Source organism: Colletotrichum navitas, assembly GCF_030913465.1.
Source record: "Colletotrichum navitas strain CBS 125086 chromosome Unknown LY79scaffold_112, whole genome shotgun sequence".
Classification (NCBI taxonomy): domain Eukaryota; kingdom Fungi; phylum Ascomycota; class Sordariomycetes; order Glomerellales; family Glomerellaceae; genus Colletotrichum; species Colletotrichum navitas.
Window position 1 is genome coordinate 40,911 of NW_026850658.1, and position 16,424 is coordinate 57,334.

The 16,424-nt window shown below is 54.1% G+C and overlaps 8 protein-coding genes and 1 non-coding gene across 9 annotated transcripts; 4 read left to right on the plus strand and 5 right to left on the minus strand.

The window, feature by feature from the left end:
* On the plus strand, positions 1 to 2,155 carry LY79DRAFT_653590 (Zinc/iron permease; the record flags this gene model as incomplete). The annotated part of the gene is made up of 3 exons (XM_060562605.1): positions 1 to 518; positions 641 to 829; positions 993 to 2,155. The coding sequence occupies exons 1-3, from the start codon at positions 482 to 484 to the stop codon at positions 2,153 to 2,155; spliced, it is 1,389 nt and encodes a 462-aa protein (XP_060408276.1). The 5' UTR covers positions 1 to 481.
* A 421-nt stretch (positions 2,156 to 2,576) lies between these two features.
* LY79DRAFT_t261 lies at positions 2,577 to 2,649 on the minus strand. The gene has a single exon. It is a non-coding gene; the product is annotated as a tRNA-Lys (tRNA).
* A 352-nt stretch (positions 2,650 to 3,001) lies between these two features.
* Positions 3,002 to 4,884, minus strand: LY79DRAFT_594485 (nucleoside phosphorylase domain-containing protein; the record flags this gene model as incomplete). Its single annotated transcript, XM_060561691.1, has 5 exons — positions 3,002 to 3,293; positions 3,318 to 3,595; positions 3,635 to 3,742; positions 3,802 to 3,947; positions 4,740 to 4,884. 5 exons carry the CDS (start codon positions 4,882 to 4,884, stop codon positions 3,002 to 3,004), a joined length of 969 nt encoding a protein of 322 aa, XP_060408277.1.
* Positions 4,885 to 4,956: 72 nt separating this feature from the next.
* Positions 4,957 to 6,058, minus strand: LY79DRAFT_54312 (uncharacterized protein). Its single transcript, XM_060557028.1, has one exon. It carries the CDS (start codon positions 5,906 to 5,908, stop codon positions 5,327 to 5,329), a length of 582 nt encoding a protein of 193 aa, XP_060408278.1. The 5' UTR covers positions 5,909 to 6,058; the 3' UTR covers positions 4,957 to 5,326.
* Positions 5,996 to 7,181, plus strand: LY79DRAFT_584245 (RNA polymerase Rpc34 subunit; the record flags this gene model as incomplete). The annotated part of the gene is made up of 2 exons (XM_060560388.1): positions 5,996 to 6,219; positions 6,284 to 7,181. 2 exons carry the CDS (start codon positions 5,996 to 5,998, stop codon positions 7,179 to 7,181), a joined length of 1,122 nt encoding a protein of 373 aa, XP_060408279.1.
* A 587-nt stretch (positions 7,182 to 7,768) lies between these two features.
* On the minus strand, positions 7,769 to 8,812 carry LY79DRAFT_594487 (cyclophilin type peptidyl-prolyl cis-trans isomerase/CLD; the record flags this gene model as incomplete). The annotated part of the gene is made up of 4 exons (XM_060561692.1): positions 7,769 to 7,955; positions 8,007 to 8,283; positions 8,487 to 8,554; positions 8,634 to 8,812. 4 exons carry the CDS (start codon positions 8,810 to 8,812, stop codon positions 7,769 to 7,771), a joined length of 711 nt encoding a protein of 236 aa, XP_060408280.1.
* Positions 8,813 to 11,060: 2,248 nt separating this feature from the next.
* LY79DRAFT_570432 (uncharacterized protein) lies at positions 11,061 to 13,157 on the plus strand. The gene is made up of 4 exons (XM_060559151.1): positions 11,061 to 11,687; positions 11,752 to 12,017; positions 12,070 to 12,185; positions 12,256 to 13,157. Exons 1-4 carry the CDS (start codon positions 11,243 to 11,245, stop codon positions 12,968 to 12,970), a joined length of 1,542 nt encoding a protein of 513 aa, XP_060408281.1. The 5' UTR covers positions 11,061 to 11,242; the 3' UTR covers positions 12,971 to 13,157.
* Positions 13,158 to 13,272: 115 nt separating this feature from the next.
* Positions 13,273 to 14,679, minus strand: LY79DRAFT_570433 (uncharacterized protein). The gene is made up of 3 exons (XM_060559152.1): positions 14,131 to 14,679; positions 13,792 to 14,039; positions 13,273 to 13,714 (listed from the first exon to the last, which is right to left on the minus strand). Exons 1-3 carry the CDS (start codon positions 14,429 to 14,431, stop codon positions 13,469 to 13,471), a joined length of 795 nt encoding a protein of 264 aa, XP_060408282.1. The 5' UTR covers positions 14,432 to 14,679; the 3' UTR covers positions 13,273 to 13,468.
* A 397-nt stretch (positions 14,680 to 15,076) lies between these two features.
* On the plus strand, positions 15,077 to 16,397 carry LY79DRAFT_570435 (NmrA-like family protein). Its single transcript, XM_060559153.1, has 4 exons — positions 15,077 to 15,270; positions 15,329 to 15,859; positions 15,924 to 16,265; positions 16,322 to 16,397. The coding sequence occupies exons 1-4, from the start codon at positions 15,229 to 15,231 to the stop codon at positions 16,388 to 16,390; spliced, it is 984 nt and encodes a 327-aa protein (XP_060408283.1). The 5' UTR covers positions 15,077 to 15,228; the 3' UTR covers positions 16,391 to 16,397.
* The last annotated feature ends 27 nt before the right edge of the window (positions 16,398 to 16,424 follow it).

Here is a 16,424-nt window from a genome sequence, read left to right on the forward strand (position 1 = left end):
CCAGGAGCCCCTCGCTTCGCTACAATTACGTTAATTTGCACAGATTGCACCTGTCAATGTGCTGCTGCAGGGGGGCTCCGACCCCTGTTCTCCAGCAAATCCAAGGGGCTAAGCGGGCTGCCTCCTCCCCCAGATACGGTGATGCGCATGTTTCCATCAGGGGAAATTCGAGACACAGTGTACCAAGGAGAATCTTGAAGCCTCCAGACCTAGGCGCTCCGCCTCCCTGGACTGTGTGCTACGTAGCATGTTTGCTTGCGTCTTTCTAAACTTTGCTGTGCCTGCTCACGACGAGCCTCCCAAAAAATACACTTCTTTCGGGTCCCAGACTTGGGACGAAGGCCAGGCCCAATCCACCATCCAGTTTCGCTTGGCCACTCACTTCTCTGTGGCTTCTTTCCTTCGTTCCCTTCCTCTGCATGGTCTCTGTGCAGAGTCGCCATGGTATTGAGCCAGAAATCATTGCTGTCAGCTGTCCAGAATGGGTGATACCGAAGCTTCGGGAGTGTGGGCACGAGGTGTGTATTGATTGCTACCAGTTTCCTGCCAGAGATGGCTCCGGCGTTCGCTGGGGTGCTGAAGCCCGAAATAGCTTGATGGTGGCTTTGTTGGCTGACTTGATCCTCCTTTTCCTGTGCAGATGCCGCCTCCTGGGCCTCCATACCGACCGAACTCCTCCTCGCTGAGCTCTCGAAAAGACACGGTCATGGTGGTGCTGCCAAAGCAGAAGTGGCTGCCAAGCCGCAGTGCGGTTCTTCGAGTAAAGAATCTTACGACACCGCGTTGCACATTGGTGCCCTCATCCTGATATTGGCGTTGAGCACGATCTGTAAGTGACGCCTTGCGCTTCTATGGGCAGTAGACCGCCCCATACCGAGGCCATGATGATGGACGGGACACCGAGGCTATGCTCTGGAACTCCATGTCGACATCGTACCCCTTGAAGTCGCGCGTCGAAATGTCAAAGGTCACTGCTAACCAGCTTCCAATAGCTTGCGGCATCCCCCTTCTTCCTCGAAGGTCATCGAAAGGCCGCCCCCAGAGTAGAATCCTCTTCTACTGTCAACACTTTGGCACCGGCGTGCTCCTCGCGACATCCTTCGTCCATCTTCTCCCAACAGCTTTCGCCTCCCTCACCGACCCTTGCCTCCCCTACCTCTTCAGCCAAGGCTACACGCCGATGGCCGGCTTGATCGCTCTGGTAGCCGCACTCTCCGTTGTCGCGCTCGAGTCCTACTTGGCAACCCGGGGTGCCGGCCATTCTCATTCACATTCACACGAGTACGAGTACTGGAGCGAGGAAGGCGGCGCCCAATCTCCCGTCGGAAACCGACAAGCGACAGCAAGCATGGCATCACACAGACACGGCTCTCATCGCCCGGAAGATATCAACCTCGACAATATGGATCCTACTCAAGGGCTGATGGCCGGCGCCTCGCCTCTGCCCAGTTCGACGCCGACACAAGCGAAAGCAAAAACCAGGCTCGCACACGGACGTGACAGCTTCGACGACACTGACGACGAGGACGAAGACATTGACCTCGACGTCAACGAGTTGGACCCCGTGACTACCGGTGAGCCCAGAGGACGACCAAGCTCGCCCGGTAGCCGCCCCAAGATTGCAGTCACGCCGGGCGCACCCCACATTGTCACAAAAGAGGAGCAAAGCAAGCTTCTTCGGCAGTGTCTCCTGTTGGAGGGTGGCATTCTCTTCCACAGCGTCTTCATCGGCATGGCCATCTCGGTAGCTACAGGCCCGACCTTCATCGTCTTTCTCATAGCCATCAGCTTCCACCAGACGTTTGAGGGGCTTGCCCTCGGAAGCCGCATCGCCGCAATCCAGCTGCCCAGGTCGTCGCTTCGTCCGTGGCTTATGGTTCTCGCGTTCGGCGGGACGACGCCGCTCGGCCAGCTCATCGGCTTGATCGTACATAATATGTACGATCCCATGAGCCAGACCGGATTGTTGATGGTTGGCTTCATGAACGCTATCTCGGCGGGCTTGCTCCTCTTCGCTGGGCTTGTGCAACTACTGGCGGAGGATTTCCTCTCAGAGAAGAGCTATAAGCTTTTGCAAGGCAGGAAAAGGCTTAATGCTTACATGGCCGTGGTTGGCGGAGCGTCACTGATGGCCTTGGTAGGGGCGTTTGCTTAATCTATAAATAGATACGTCAGCAATTTTTTTAACTTCTGCCACCAATACAGACTTATTATTGATTAAAGACTTTTGTTCAGCCCACTGCCGTCCTTCGAAGCAGCCTCAACAAATTTAACTTCGGGAGAATGGCTACCTATATCAGCGTCTGTTTGGGTCGGCTGTAGCCGGATGCGAATTGGACAATCCAGAGCAAGTGAAACTCGTATTCGCAAATGGTTCAGGTCTCAACCACAAGACGCAAACAAGTGATGGCTAAAGGATTGATTAATGATCGAGTAGCCCACGCGACGATCCAGGATACCACGTAGTCGCACCCTGAACGAGAGAGAGGCAGGGAGAAAAGAGACAACAACCAACCACCAAAAAAAAGCAAAAGAATAACCCGAAGAGTGGCTGTGCCAATCGCGGTGAGGATTTGAGCCTCACGCGGGGGTCGAACCCGCAACCTTGAGATTAAGAGTCTCACGCTCTACCGATTGAGCTAGCAAGGCGGGTTACTGGAGCTGATCCGAGGGACCAGCTGTTGTTGGATACCGGATTCCGTTGAGTCATTTAACAAGGACGAGGCTCTGATTGTGAAGAGAGATTTTTTTTTCCTCTGCCGTGGGTCCCGTTCCGTGCTCTCCGGGTCTGGGGTCCGGGCACACCGGCCCACATCCAAGGACCAATGGGCCTGCCTGTCCTTGCCCACCATTTCACTTCACAACAGTCTAGTGCCATCTCAGTACGAACTCGATGTGGTTTGAACTAATCGAACCTACATATTGTGTATATACATACGGAAGAACGCGATTTGATCTAATCGCCCAGGTTAGGGATCAATTCACTCACCCTCAAATACGGCTATGGGCTTCTCCTGAGGACCCTGGTTGGCGGTATCACCGAAAGAAGCTCCTTCGCGAACGCAGCCGCCGTCGCGGCGGCGTATCCCTGCCAGTTCTTGTTCTTGTGGGAATCCGCGTAGTCGCAAATGCCGCGGATCACCAGACAAGGGAAATCCTGCAGCCCCGCGGCCTCCATCTCGAAGCAGAGCACGCCTAACTCTCTGCTAAGCCTGTCGCGCATCTTGGCATCCTTGATGACCTGGTTGCCCGAGGCAATGTTCCCATAATGACTGACTGGATCCGTGCCGTCTCTATCGTTCCGCTTGACTGTTTACGACCGATCACAACACTGTTCGCAGGTTGAGTCTAGGTTGACGTGGCCGTAGCCTGCATGGAAGAGGTGGTCGTTGGCAGCACCTTGATGGCTAAATTTCTTCTTCATCTTTTTTGGGCTTTTGCTGACAAGTTCCTCCAAGAATTGGGGGATCATGCTATCCTCAACCGGGTGGTCGGCCTGAAGACGACTCAGGCCAGCTAACAGGACCTGGGGCGGCGCGTTAAGTGATCCCGTACGCTGGAACTCCCCATCCTGCACTGTTTTCCCCCGGTCGTACTGGATAACACCTCCACTGGTCCCAGATGGTTAGCTAACCACAATGTCGCCCAGTCGGATGTCTTGTTTCTGTGACTGCGATGGCGCGCCGCCCCCGATGCCAACCATCAGACCGAAGCGGATCGACTTAAAGGTCCGCAGTAGGTCCTTCGCAACCGTAGGAGCAGGCGTTGTTCCGAGATGTCTGCAGGCAGGCAGGCAATGACAACGTTATGCCCCTGGACCTGGCCTAAAACATAACTGTTGTGGTCGGCGTCATCTTGTTCGGCCAGGTTTGGGTGGACTTGATCAAGCATTCCCTTCGCGGCAGCCATTTCCAGCGGGAGGGCGCACACCCAGCCCACGGTATACTCTGCCGTGGCTATGGTAGGTACATTGGTAGTTTTGTTATCTAACACGTCGGCGCCGGTATTTCTCTCCTTGGCCCGACGTGGGGAGCCATCATTATCGAAATCTTTGAATTGAGTAGATAAAGAGGCAGGCTCACCTCCAGAGCCTTGTTGAGATTCCCGATTTCTAATCGTGAGGTGCTGACAGGTCACACAACGATTGCCAAGCTGCCAACGCCCTCAAATCTGACGTATCACGCGTGCTATAAGGCTGGTTCATTGGCATTGGACTGAGCCTCATGTAGGCTGGTGCCTCAAAGCCATTAGACGTCGCCATGGATGCCTTTTGCAAACGGGACAACGTCGTACTCCAGCTTGATGACCATTAGCGGGAGTAACAACCAAGCGGAGATACCTAATCCACGACACGTATAACTCACCAAAGGTCTTGGACGACTGGCAGATTGAAATTGGTCTGCATTCTCAAGTGCGGTATCGTGGGCTTCTTCTGCAGAGCTCTGATTGGCTGTGTCGCCGACAGAAGCTACCTCGCGAACGCAGCCAGGATTGAGATCGAAAATATAGGTCTGGATTGAAGTGGTTAATGGAGTTGCAGGAGGGGAAAATATTCCCTGACACAGTGCGGTAAGTGTACCCCTCATCGCGCTCCTTCCCACAGCTGTTTGCTTCCATCATCTTGTGAAGGGAAGCAGGCGCCGCTGTGGCGCTTGCGGCGCATTACGACGTCTGGAGAGCCATATCCTCCAGCATGATCTGAGATGTCTGTATTCTCCCTCACCCAAACTTCATTCTACCTAGCCAATGGAGCTTTAGGCGATGTAAGATCTGGATATATTGTTCGGGCTGGTGCTCATCAAGTCGCTGAGGGTTGTAGGCGTGTGGATTTCGGCGATTAGGACTGTAGTTGACTAGCAGCGCTGTTTCACTTGGGGTTGCCATTCCGAGGATGGATTCTGGTGAGGTAGAGTAGATACCTAGATATCTCCATGGTATTTCAGAAACCTTATATTGTGTTGAGCAACCTTTACGGTGAAATCTTTTTGTCAATGTGTATGGTCACTATTGTATCTGTACCTCCGTAAGAAGTAGTGAGTCACTCAAGGCGGCGAGGAAGGGGAATAAAACGCAGGCTCAGGTCTGACCATCTCGACCTACGCTTCTCTTCACTCTCTTGCACAACAACTTCCACGATCTCATCTCTTTTCCAAGTGACCACTAAGAGCAAAAGCATTACACCACCTGGGCTCTGCTTTCCAGCTGGGGAAAAGAGATATCGATATCGAGCTGTTTGATTGTAGCACACATATTTACATCATCTCTCCACCCGCCACAGGTACGTACCTACCTCACCTGTCCGAATGATTCAATGCGCCGTCGCCCGCTAAAAAGTCCAAAAGGCGGGGCAACCTTTTTTTTTCTTTTTTTTTTTCCTCTTTCTTTCCGCCGCTGCGCCGCGCCGATCATCCTGGCCGGTCGCTGTAAACCAGCCTCTGGAATCCCACCATCGTCGCCGACCCAAGTCACTCATCCACGGCCTCGTCGCAAGCTCAGAACCCGTTTGGCGCATCTTCCTCTGTTCCGAATTCCACCGCAACCAACCAATGCTGTTCAATCGTGGCTGAGCCTCTAATACCCTCGTCTTATATTTCGCAGATGTAGGCAAACACCATCGACCACGACATCCAATCCATTGTCGACGGCGAGCTCTCCCGAGGCGCAAAGGCCTCCCCCCCCGCCTCCTTTGGACAGCGCAAGGGGAAAAAAATCCCCAGGCAGAAAAAAACCCCCACCACAGAGTCGCTCGAACTTGACCACACTCCCGCCCAAACCCGTCGCCGCGCCACGAGCACCACTCCCTCGTACGAAGCCTTCCCTCCCTCCGGGAGACCTTCGCCCTCTTACACGAATCCGCCCCGTAACCAAAGACCAAGACAGACGGACGACAGAAGAAGAAAAAAAGCATAAAAGCCGTAGCTAGCCGCCGGAAATGGCCCCAACCCCTCCGGCCGCGTCGCCCTCGGCGGCCACGACCTCGAGCACCGACTCCAAGATGGAGGTCTGGAAGGAGGCCCTCTACGAGCACTTCCAGAAGGCCGGCGACGAAACCCAGCTCTTCACGCAGTACGACATCCTCGACTTCGACGTCATCCCCAACCGCGACACCGTCACCCTCCTCAAGGTCCTCCAGAGCCTCACCAACGACCGCCTCCTCATCGCCGTCTCCTCCCAGACCGGCCTCGCCTGGCGATGGCGCTCCGTCGAAGATGCCGAAAAGTCAGCCACTGTCTCTTTCTTTCCCCCTCTGTCGTACTAATGCTAACACCACCACCACCCCCAGGTACAAGCTCTGCTCGACCGACGAGCAGCGCATGGTCTACGGCGCCATCGACGAGGCCGGCGGCGACGGCATCTGGTCAAAGTCGATCCAGAACCGCCTCAACATGCACGACTCGGTTCTCAAGACGGCCCTCAAGCAGCTCCAGGGCAAAGGGCTCATCGCCCCCTTCAAGAACGTCGAGCACCCCAACAAGCGCATGTTCATCAAGGCCTCCATGCGCCCCTCGGAGCGCGCCACCGGCGGGCCCTGGTTCACCGACTCGGCCTTCGACGAGGCCTTCATCGAGGAGCTGCAGCGCGTCATCTTTGACTACGTCAAGCGCAAGAGCACCTACCTCAGCACTGGCTCCTCCTCCGCAGGGGCCACCCGCACTGCTGTGCCCAAAAAGGGCGTCCTCAAGGGCGGCCTTGACGCCAAGGCCAGCAGGAAGCGCGCCGCCGACGAGATGTCCGCCGCCGACGAGAGGAGGTCCGTCCCCGCCGTCCAGCCGCCGCCGCCGCGCAAGGTCAACCTGCCCCTACCTGCCGGCTTCAAGGAGTACCCCACCGTGCGCGAGATCGCCCGCTTCATCTCCCAGTCGGGCATCACCTCGGACACCATCCTCGGCGAGGAGGACATGCAGAAGCTCATCGACGTCCTCGTCTTCGACGGTCTCATCGAGCCCATCCGTATTGCCGGCCGCCTCGGCTACCGCGTAACCCGCGCCCCCCGCCAGAGCACCACCAACTGGGCCGCCAGGCAGGACGGCGGACCCGAGGAGGGCGGCCCCGAGCCCTTTGTCAACGGCTACACCGAGGCCCCCTGCGGCCGGTGTCCCGTCTTCGACCTCTGCGAGGAGGGCGGCCCGGTGAGCGCGAGCAATTGCGTGTATTTTGATCGGTGGTTGGGCCTGGAATGAGAGAGACAGTGAGAAAGCAGGGCGTCTGTCGGACAAAGGAGGGTTTGGGACTTGACATAAAACAGACGCGTTGTTGGTTGTCGGGGCGGGGTGGTGGGAGGGGGGGTTCATTGGGTTGACTCGATTTACATCATGGGAAAGCATTGCATTGGCGTTGGCACGATGACATCAAAAACATAGGGACACGGTCGGTATGGTTTTGCCAGGGTAGTAGATCTTTTCATCCTCCCAAGCGATATTAGTTTCAACAGCAGCCTGAGGAGCAGTGCTGCTGTGCAGATATACCAAATACATCTTTGAGCCTACAGCCTCGTCATCGTGCACGCCTATAGTCGAGGTCATCACGGCTTAAAAATAGACAAGCAAGCCATTGGAATGGTGCGGGTCACTTGTGCATCAATAGTGGCATTAACCTTTTGTCTTGGCTAGCTATGTAGCAGCAGTGAAGCTGATGGCTACCAGGCAGCGCGTTGGCGCACTTCCCAAGTCTCAGCCAAAAAAAAAATTGTCCTCCCTTCCCGTCATGGTGACTCTCGCGACATTTCAGAAGCAGGACCTAACGTACAAAGAATCGAGCCAAGGGCAATTTACAACTCGCCGGACTTGACAATGGTGGGGCGCTTGCCGTACTTGACGGTACCGCTGGAGGAACCGGTGGCCTCAAGAGCCTTGACAATGTTCAAGCCGTTCTGGTCAGCAACCTCGCCGAAGACGACGTGGCGGCCGTTGAGCCACGAGGTGACAACGGTAGTGATGAAGAACTGGGAGCCGTTGCTGCAAGGGGTTAAACTGGGGCTTCATACAAGGAATAGAGGCTAGACTCACGTGTTGGGGCCGGCGTTGGCCATGGAGAGCAGACCGGGCTTGTCGTGCTTCAAGGAGAAGTTCTCGTCGGCGAACTTCTCGCCGTAGATGGACTTGCCACCGGTGCCGTTGCCACGGGTGAAGTCACCACCCTGGAGCATGAACTCGGGGATGATGCGGTGGAAGGAAGAGCCCTGGTAGCCGAAGCCCTTCTCACCGGTGCAAAGAGCACGGAAGTTCTCGGCGGTCTTGGGGACAACGTCGTGGAAGAGGTTGAAGACGATGCGGCCGCTCTGGGCTATGGGTAGTCAGAGTCATCGGTCAGCAAAGCTCGGTGAACGTTGGCTGTGTGACGGCGAGCAACAGAAACAGGGGAAGGCGGGAGGGGTAAGTGGAAGGCGCAGAGCGTTCTTGAGCAAGGCATTGCAATGGCCGAGGCACTGTAGACGCCATTCGTGATGATTGCTCGATGGAAACCCAATGGCAGAGTGGAAAACTTACGCTGAACGGTGGAGGTGGGCTTGCCAGAGGCGTCGAGGACGGGACCCTCCCACTCAATGTCGAAGTAACTGAAAGAATGTCAGTTGCTGCGTCATTGAGAGCTTGCGATACTCGTGAGCTTGTCGGCGGGAGTGGTGGAGGACTTACACTTGGCCAGGCATTTTGTTGGATGCTGAGAAGAATCGAACGGATGGCTTGGTAGATGCAGGAATGACGGTTTGGAGAGGTTTGATGAAGGCAGAAGGTCGAGAAAAGGGCGAGGGTGAAACGGAGGAGCAGGAGAAGGTATGGCGGGGTAGGAGGGGTCGCAAAAGGGTTGGTCTCATTTTTTCAACAGCTGGGTGGAGGGGTTTATTGTTAGCGCAGGAGCTCCCCACTGCGGGTGCCGAACGAGCGAATAGCAGAGTGGGAAAGAGAGAAAAGAGGGGTGGAGAGTCACGTGAAGTGAGCTATTGCTGAGGTCAATGACGGTCAGGGAAGTACCTGCCTGACCGACCTGGATCAAGTATCCGTACCTTCCACGACGTGGTGAGTGACGGAGGGGGAGGGGAGCGTGCAGGAGGGCAGGAAGGAGGGGCTGGGTTCGGGGGTGGCGGGGAGGGGAGAGAGGGGGTAGGGTAGGAGGGGAGGCAAGGTAGAGAGAGAGAGAGAGAGAGGGTAGGGTAGGTAGAGGAGGGGCAAAGCGATCGTCTTGTCGGCTCTCTGGCTTGGTACTTTTTGGGCTTTGACCTTGGCATAGGTTTCGCCTCAGTCCAATTGATGCTGCTGTCTCTGTGCTGTAACTCCCACCTTGTCATTCTCGTCGTGCAAGAGCAGAGTGGGATGACTTCATCGAGCACCCTGGACCCCATTGAGCTTAGCTCTGCGGAAAAAAAGAGGCCGGGGAACAGAAGGACGGCATTCGGTCGATTCCCATTGCCAGGTCGCCCACCCAGCAGCAGTCGGCCATCATGGTGTCGACCAGCTGAACAGAGAGAGAAGTGGGAGTGATTCCCAGACTCAACTGCGGATTTGTACTCGCAACGACCAGAACAGTGTACTGGCTGGCTAGTAGACCGAAAGACGCAAGGCTCACGGGCATGTACCTGCTGCACCGCCCGAACGGCCTACCGCCGGTTCCTGGATAAACACGCCGCTCAACAAAGAGCAGCCAAGTACCTCGGAGCAGGACAGAGCAGAGCAGAGCAGAGAGAGCTACAAGAGCCATTGGGTAACCCCCGGTGCGGCACGGACAGGAAAGCCAATGCACGTCAAACCCCCGAGGCCGATGCTCATTGGAGCGACAGGAGAGAAGGGGTACGGAAGCTGGCACAGCTGGGTGGGAACTCGAACCGTCGGTGACGGCCAAGTTACCTTCCCCACCGGCCCACGTTGTTTCCTTGACACCTTCGGAAGCTCGTGGAATCTTGGGTAACGTATGCGGTAGAGCGGGGATGGCGTGGGCGGACGAGTGGATGGTACAGCAGCAACGAGCGGCGGTGGACAATGACATGACAAACAGGAAAGGAGGTGTAGCGAGTGCATCGGGCATCTGCAATCAGCTTCGCCAGCCCGCCCAGAGGCGATGCAGCAGCTTGAGCTCGCGCTTTGCTTGAAGCTATCCAAGCCAGCAAGGCTCAATGAATTAAGCTGCGAGGGAGGAAGGGAAAGCTCCTCGCTCCTTTGGGCAGATCAATTGGCCTGCGTACGAGCCGCTGTAGCCGCACCGCGAGCTTTTGAAGCTCCAATGGCTGGCTGGCTGGCTGGCTGGTTTTCATGCGGGATTGCGGACGGCGTGAGATGAGAAAAAGGTAGGGGGCAAGCTTTGGAGGGCTGCAGACATGTGTATGTGACGTGACTTGTGATTTGGGAGGTGGACAGACAGAAAGAAGAGCTTTTACGTACCTCGATGAGCAGTATTACACGGGAGAGGTGATGGTACAGATGCAGATGAAGCAAGGGGAAAAAGGTTGTTGGTACACGCAGGTCGATGGATGAAGAATCGATTCTTTCTGCTAGCCTCTCGGGGGAGAAAAGTTTTGGTGAGGTCAGGGACTTCTCAAAGGGGGACGGGAGGCAACGGCACGGCGCGACGTGTCGCGGCAACCTGAGGAACACATTTTCATGACAGAGCAGGGAGGAGGTCGCCCTCCCATTTGGTACATTTTGGAGCACGGGCATAGGCGGGAAGGGAAGCTCAGAGAATTCTGGACAGCTATCGCAACTGGCGGACCACGCTGAATTGACCTGAAAACTCTGCATGTCCACCAGGATATGCCTTCTTGATGTAAACTTGTTGGGCAATTAATTGACGGGGAAAACAGCTGAAACCTCATTTACCTCGTTTGCATCGAGAAACACGAGGTACGATAGGTAGGTAGATACCTTGGTAGGTAGAAACCTTGGTACCTAGGTTACTAGACTACGTCGAGCCTGAGGTACGTACTGCTCCGGCCAGTCCCGGAAGCTCCTTCTCTCTCACTTCATCCTCAAATCACTTCACATGACTCGGCACCAGGTTTCTCCACATCCCTTTCCGTAAGTTGGGCCAATCTTATCGCGCTGCTGACGGTACGTACTCCCTGCTTACACCACCCCGATTCTACCAAGTCGTTGCCATTCAATCACAACGAGTTGGTGATATTACACTTCCTTCCCACAATACTTACATACCGCGACCAATATCCTCCTCATCACGCCCAGTTCATGGGAGACTTGCTCCGTCTAAAGTCGTCGTATCACTAGCAATCTAGATCAGGCTACAAAAGGCATCTCGCATGGAGGGGTTGGACAATCCAAGCGGGGTGACGGAGCTTCCGCTGTTGCTTAAGTCTGCCCAAGATGATTCTGAAGCAACACCATCTAGCTCAAGAGAACCAAAAGCAAAGGTGAGCTGTACGTCCTCTGAGCTGAAGTTTGTCACCATTTCCCACCCAGATGACATTCGCCGTCGCAAGGATGTGCGTACCGACATCCGCCGTCATGTCATGAAGAAGATAGGTCAACAACGGCGGCGGCCAAAGACACAGGCGGAGGGAAGGGCATCATCGGCATCATCGGCATCATCGTGCAGCTTGATGAACCAGGGAGTTCAACATAAGGTCCCTCCGAATAACCACACGGACACAAGCGCGGCGCTCGGCGCCCCGTGCATGATGCTACCACTACTATGGGACTTTCCCATCGAGGCAAACGATCGCACCGTAGAACTTGTTCGATTTTGTATGAGAGAAACAATTGTATCGTACTAGTCTTGCTGGCCATTCGCTTACAAATAATCATCCAGTGAACGAGCAGCGTTCCGTCTACCTACCCTTTCGCGGTATCTGGTTTGACATAGCAAGGATTGATAAAGGCGCATTCCACGTAACGCTAGGGAATGCCGCTGACCTTTTCCTTCGTGTGCGGGGAGGATCAGATCCTGATAGGAACCCGGAGATGCTGCAGTACTACTCCCTCTCCGTGGCCCATTTGAGAGAACGTCTCAACAGTGCTGTTGACAGCATCAGTGATGGGATGGTGGCCCACATTCTGTCCCATCTCTGCTTCTGTGTATGAACATTCATCCAAGCATGTTGGAGTTATTGCTGACCATTTGTTCCAGATGAGACGCCAAGACTGGACAGCATGGAAAGCCCACATGGGTGGCTTAGCAGCTATTTCAAGGCTGCGAGGCGGTCTTACTCATCTGGGCCGCGGAGTACATACCTGGATTCTTTTGTAAGTCTCTCTGTATCATCTATCCAATCAATTGGAAACCAAAACATGTGCGAACCTCATCCCATAATAGATCAGACCTAGGTGGAAGCATTGTGTATGATACAGTTCCCTGGCTACCCCTGCCTTCCTGTTTTCCTTCATACAAGACGTCTCTAGAGAACCTGCCAATACGACTGCAAGAGCTTCTGTCACGATTGGGTCCCAACTCAATCGCTGTGACACAAACAATTGAAGCTTTAGAAAGAGTCTACTTTGTCATGAACGAGGTGAACACCAAAGGCCATTCACCGCTCTTCTGGCACCGAGACGAGAATGCCATAAGTGTTCTCGGACCGTGTATTCATTTCCTGCTGTCCATGCCTCGCCTTCCGGAGAATCTGGACGCAACTCTCAGGTTGGATGAGCTCGGCGCGGAGATGGTGCGACTGATCAGCCTCTGCCTCATGTCAAGGCTCAAGGCCATGTTTTCGTTCAACGCGCCCGAGAAAGCTCGGCTGGAGAATAAGCTTTCCAGATTCACCGTTTCCTACACAAGATATCTAGGTGGTCCCTATCGCGACCTCAAAGTCTGGGCGCTTGTCACAGCGTCTTTGCTGCAGAACGGTGGGGGTCGAGATGTGTACCTGGACGAGATTCGGCGAGATATGGCTGCCACAGGCGAAACAGATGCCACTGCTTGCGTTCGGATCGCAAAAGATATCATCTGGTTTGAAGTTTTGGGGAAAGCGGGTGCGGATAACTTAATACGGAACATTGCATTGTGTAGCGATGGACCGGCCGGATGAAAAGGGTCTACCTTGTGACGAATGAATGACTACGCTTCAAGTCATGGTAGGTCAACCTAGAATATATGGCAATGGAGAAAGCGGCTGGACCACCGACCAGGAAGAAGAAAAGGAAAAGAGGAGTGAAAAACAGGACCGCCCTAGCAGCCTCTAATTCTAACAGAGTATATGAATGAATAAACAGTGCAATTCGCAGATCTAACCTGAAAAAACTTTATTAAGCAGTTGAGCATTGATATGGTCCATGGAGAAATCGAACAAATAGTAACGTGTGCAGAAGCATTGACAATGGCAGCAATTGTACGGTAATGACTGTGTGTATTCTGCTATATTTAGGAAAGTGATAATAACAAGTATGCCCCTTCCTGTAGCAACTGCGATACCCTTCTTGTATGGATGGTCTTCTTCTACCCGCCTGGTATCTAGCTGCCAGCCAACCCGTCCCTCTACAAGATGCCCATGAACTCAGTGTTAGGTTTACGCCAGTGGCTTGACATTTCATCCACCATTGATGCCACCGCTAGCGGATATGAATTGCCCGGTGATCCAACGACTCTTCTCGCTTGCCAGAAGAAGCACAGCGTCGGCAACATCCTCCACCATTGTCACTCGCTCTTCGGCTCTGGTCCTCGAAAGCAGGAAATCTTTCATGGGTTCAACCTCGGGAACGGGTGGCAGCGTATCGGTCAAGGTTGGGCCGGGCGCAACTGTGTTCACCGTGATATTCTTGCCATCACGGCCGACCTGAATATAGTTAGCAAATGAGCTTCATCCACCTTTGTATTTCCGAGGCTGGCGCGCTTCATAAAAGGCATTCTCACCTCTTGAGCCAGCGTCCAGGTGAGCTGATCCATGGCCGCCTTGACAGCTCCATAGATTGCCATCTGATGGAATCCCATCTTTGAAGCAACACTACCAATGTTGATGATGCGGCCATTTCGAGACATGTGGGTGTAGGCGGCTTGTAGGAGGAGCACTGGACCGACAACAGCGACCTGAAATGATTTCATCATGTCCTCGGAAGACGTTTGTAGCGCCCCACCCGGTATCATGTATGAAGCATTATTAACTTGTTTACGTTAGCAACACACTTGTACTTGTATAAGTTGACCAGCGACTGGCTGCACTTTTTAGTTGGAACTCGGAGCTGTTGCACTCACCAATAATGTCGATGTGGTCAACCCCAAAGCTACGTAGTGTTTCGTCCACGATCTTCTTGCTACCTTCGGCGGTAGAAACGTCGGCCCTGATAGAGGTGGCAACACCCTTACCAACGGCTGCCTCGATATTGGAGACGACTTGTGCAGCACGGGTGGCGGAGGACTCGGAGATGTAGTTGATGGTTACACGGGCACCTGCCCTGGCCAGCGCTAGGGCGATGGCCGCGCCGATACCGTTTTCCCGGCCGGAACCAGTAACGATGGCCACCTTGTTGGCTAGGGAGAGACTGTCGGTCGACATTGTAGATGATGTGTAGAGATGATTGGGAAAGTGAGCTGGTATAGAAGGAATCGGTTGTTGCTTTTTGATGGCCAGAATGTCTCGGATAGACGACAATTCGCACGTTTATATATTCCACGACAAGCCGAAGAATCGCATTTAGATCATCTCCTGCATGATTGCTAATTCATCCGACAAATTAACGCCTTGCGCAAGCTACAATGATATCTCCTCATTCAACCAAGGGCTTATACTGCATCACAACCCATACAGTATTGAGAAGTACACACTGAAGACCGAGACCCGCGGATTAGCACCTAGACCCTAAGCCAGATCGGGGCATTGGTCCCCCCTGCAACCTTCTGTGTGAGACCGGCGGATCGGCCCCTGGGCTCTAGGCCAGATCGGGGCATTGGTCCCCCTTGCAACCTGAAGCTTATGTAAAGTATGTGCTGATTTAAGCAGGTGTTGATGCATTCATGATGTTCCAGTGCAGGTGATTCGAGTGGAATCTCAAGAATGGTTTCACCTTCTACACATGTGCTCTTTGGCCTGTAAGCAGCAAGTCAGACGCAAGGATGGGTATTAGTAATTAGTTACGACACCCGGCGGCTAGTGACGCTTTGCAAATAATTTGGCAGTTTGTAGCATTCTACAAGAGAAAGGAGGGGATATAAATGGTGACCAAGGAGACTGCTCTTCCGTATAGTCTCGATCTCAAATCAGACACAGAATCTACCATCTCTGTTTATAACGATATCAAATATTGAAACCCTCATTACATCCATTCTCGTAAATCGAATCCAACACCACCCAAAATGTCGAAGCTTATCACAATTATAGGTATCACTGGCGTACAGGTACATTACTCTTCGCTCTTAAACTTGGACTCATCTAATGGTTTGCTGACATGTGTAGGGTGGCTCTGTCGCGGACACATACCTCCAAACTCCAGGATGGAGGATCCGTGGCATTACGCGGAACCCAGAGTCCGAAGCCGCACGGGCGTGGGCCTCAAAGGGCGTCGAAGTCGTCCAGGCAAATCTCGACGACGTGGAGTCACTCAAGCGTGCCTTTGTCGGAGCGGACGTGATCTTTGGCGTCACCGACTTTTGGACCATCATCAAAGATCCTGCTAGCAGCGCCAAGAAACGACCCGGCCAAGAACTCGTTGAATATTGCTACGAGGTTGAGCTACAGCAGGGAAAGAACATAGCCGATGCTGCCGCCACTGTACCGGGCCTCCATCGCTACGTGTTCAGCTCAATGGCGAATGCGACCAAGGAGAGCAATGGCAAATACAGCAAGCTGTACCATATGGACTCCAAGGCGGAGGCCGCCGCGTATGCGCAAACACTTCTCGCCCTCCGGAACAAGTTTTCTCAGGTCCAGGCCCCCGTCTATTTCAATCTTCTCTGGCAATGGGGTCTTCCAACGACACCCAAGAAGGTATGACCGCGCAGATGCGCTCGCATTCCAGTCTTGGCTTCACAACGACTGACATTTGGCGTAGCAAGCTGATGGAACTTGGCGTTTGAGCGGAATCGGCCCTGGTGACAAAGGCATTCCGCTCGGCCACGTCCGAAAGGACTTCGGACCTTGCGTCAAGGCCGTCGCGGAGGCCGAGCCTAATGTGAACCTTTTCGCGATCGGCGAGTACGTATCGTGGACAGAATGTCTCAAGATCTTTTGCGAAACTCAGGGACTCAAGTATGGCGGATATGACGAGCTCTCGTTCGACCAGCTCTGCGACCTGCTGCCCGGTGGCATCGGCCACGAGTTCGGCTCGAACATGCTGTTCGCTTTCGAGTTCGGTTACGCGGGAACAGACCCTGCACTGATTACACCCGACAAGGTAGGTTATTCTGCAGAAACTCGGCTGTGTGCACCTTTACTGATGAAAACCACTAGCTTGGCGTTCAAATGACTTCGTTTCTTGATTACTGCAAGGAGACAGACTTTTCTGCGATCCTTCAGTAGGAGCGAGAGGCAGTAGGGGTTGGAGGGAATGCGC

What these genes read in the sequence shown, in the direction of transcription:
- LY79DRAFT_54312 (XM_060557028.1), bottom strand. Translation starts at nt 5,908, where the DNA reads ATGCTTTTTTTCTTCTTCTGTCGTCCGTCTGTCTTGGTCTTTGGTTAC.
- LY79DRAFT_570432 (XM_060559151.1), top strand. Translation starts at nt 11,243, where the DNA reads ATGGAGGGGTTGGACAATCCAAGCGGGGTGACGGAGCTTCCGCTGTTG. An exon ending in CGTAGAACTTGTTCGATTTT is followed by an intron (nt 11,688 to 11,751) that starts GTATGAGAGAAA and finishes ATAATCATCCAG; the next exon opens with TGAACGAGCAGCGTTCCGTC. An exon ending in GTACATACCTGGATTCTTTT is followed by an intron (nt 12,186 to 12,255) that starts GTAAGTCTCTCT and finishes ATCCCATAATAG; the next exon opens with ATCAGACCTAGGTGGAAGCA.
- LY79DRAFT_570433 (XM_060559152.1), bottom strand. Translation starts at nt 14,431, where the DNA reads ATGTCGACCGACAGTCTCTCCCTAGCCAACAAGGTGGCCATCGTTACT. An exon ending in TGACCACATCGACATTATTG is followed by an intron (nt 14,040 to 14,130) that starts GTGAGTGCAACA and finishes AACGTAAACAAG; the next exon opens with TTAATAATGCTTCATACATG. An exon ending in CCTGGACGCTGGCTCAAGAG is followed by an intron (nt 13,715 to 13,791) that starts GTGAGAATGCCT and finishes AACTATATTCAG; the next exon opens with GTCGGCCGTGATGGCAAGAA.
- LY79DRAFT_570435 (XM_060559153.1), top strand. Translation starts at nt 15,229, where the DNA reads ATGTCGAAGCTTATCACAATTATAGGTATCACTGGCGTACAG. An exon ending in TTCCAACGACACCCAAGAAG is followed by an intron (nt 15,860 to 15,923) that starts GTATGACCGCGC and finishes CATTTGGCGTAG; the next exon opens with CAAGCTGATGGAACTTGGCG. An exon ending in CACTGATTACACCCGACAAG is followed by an intron (nt 16,266 to 16,321) that starts GTAGGTTATTCT and finishes GAAAACCACTAG; the next exon opens with CTTGGCGTTCAAATGACTTC.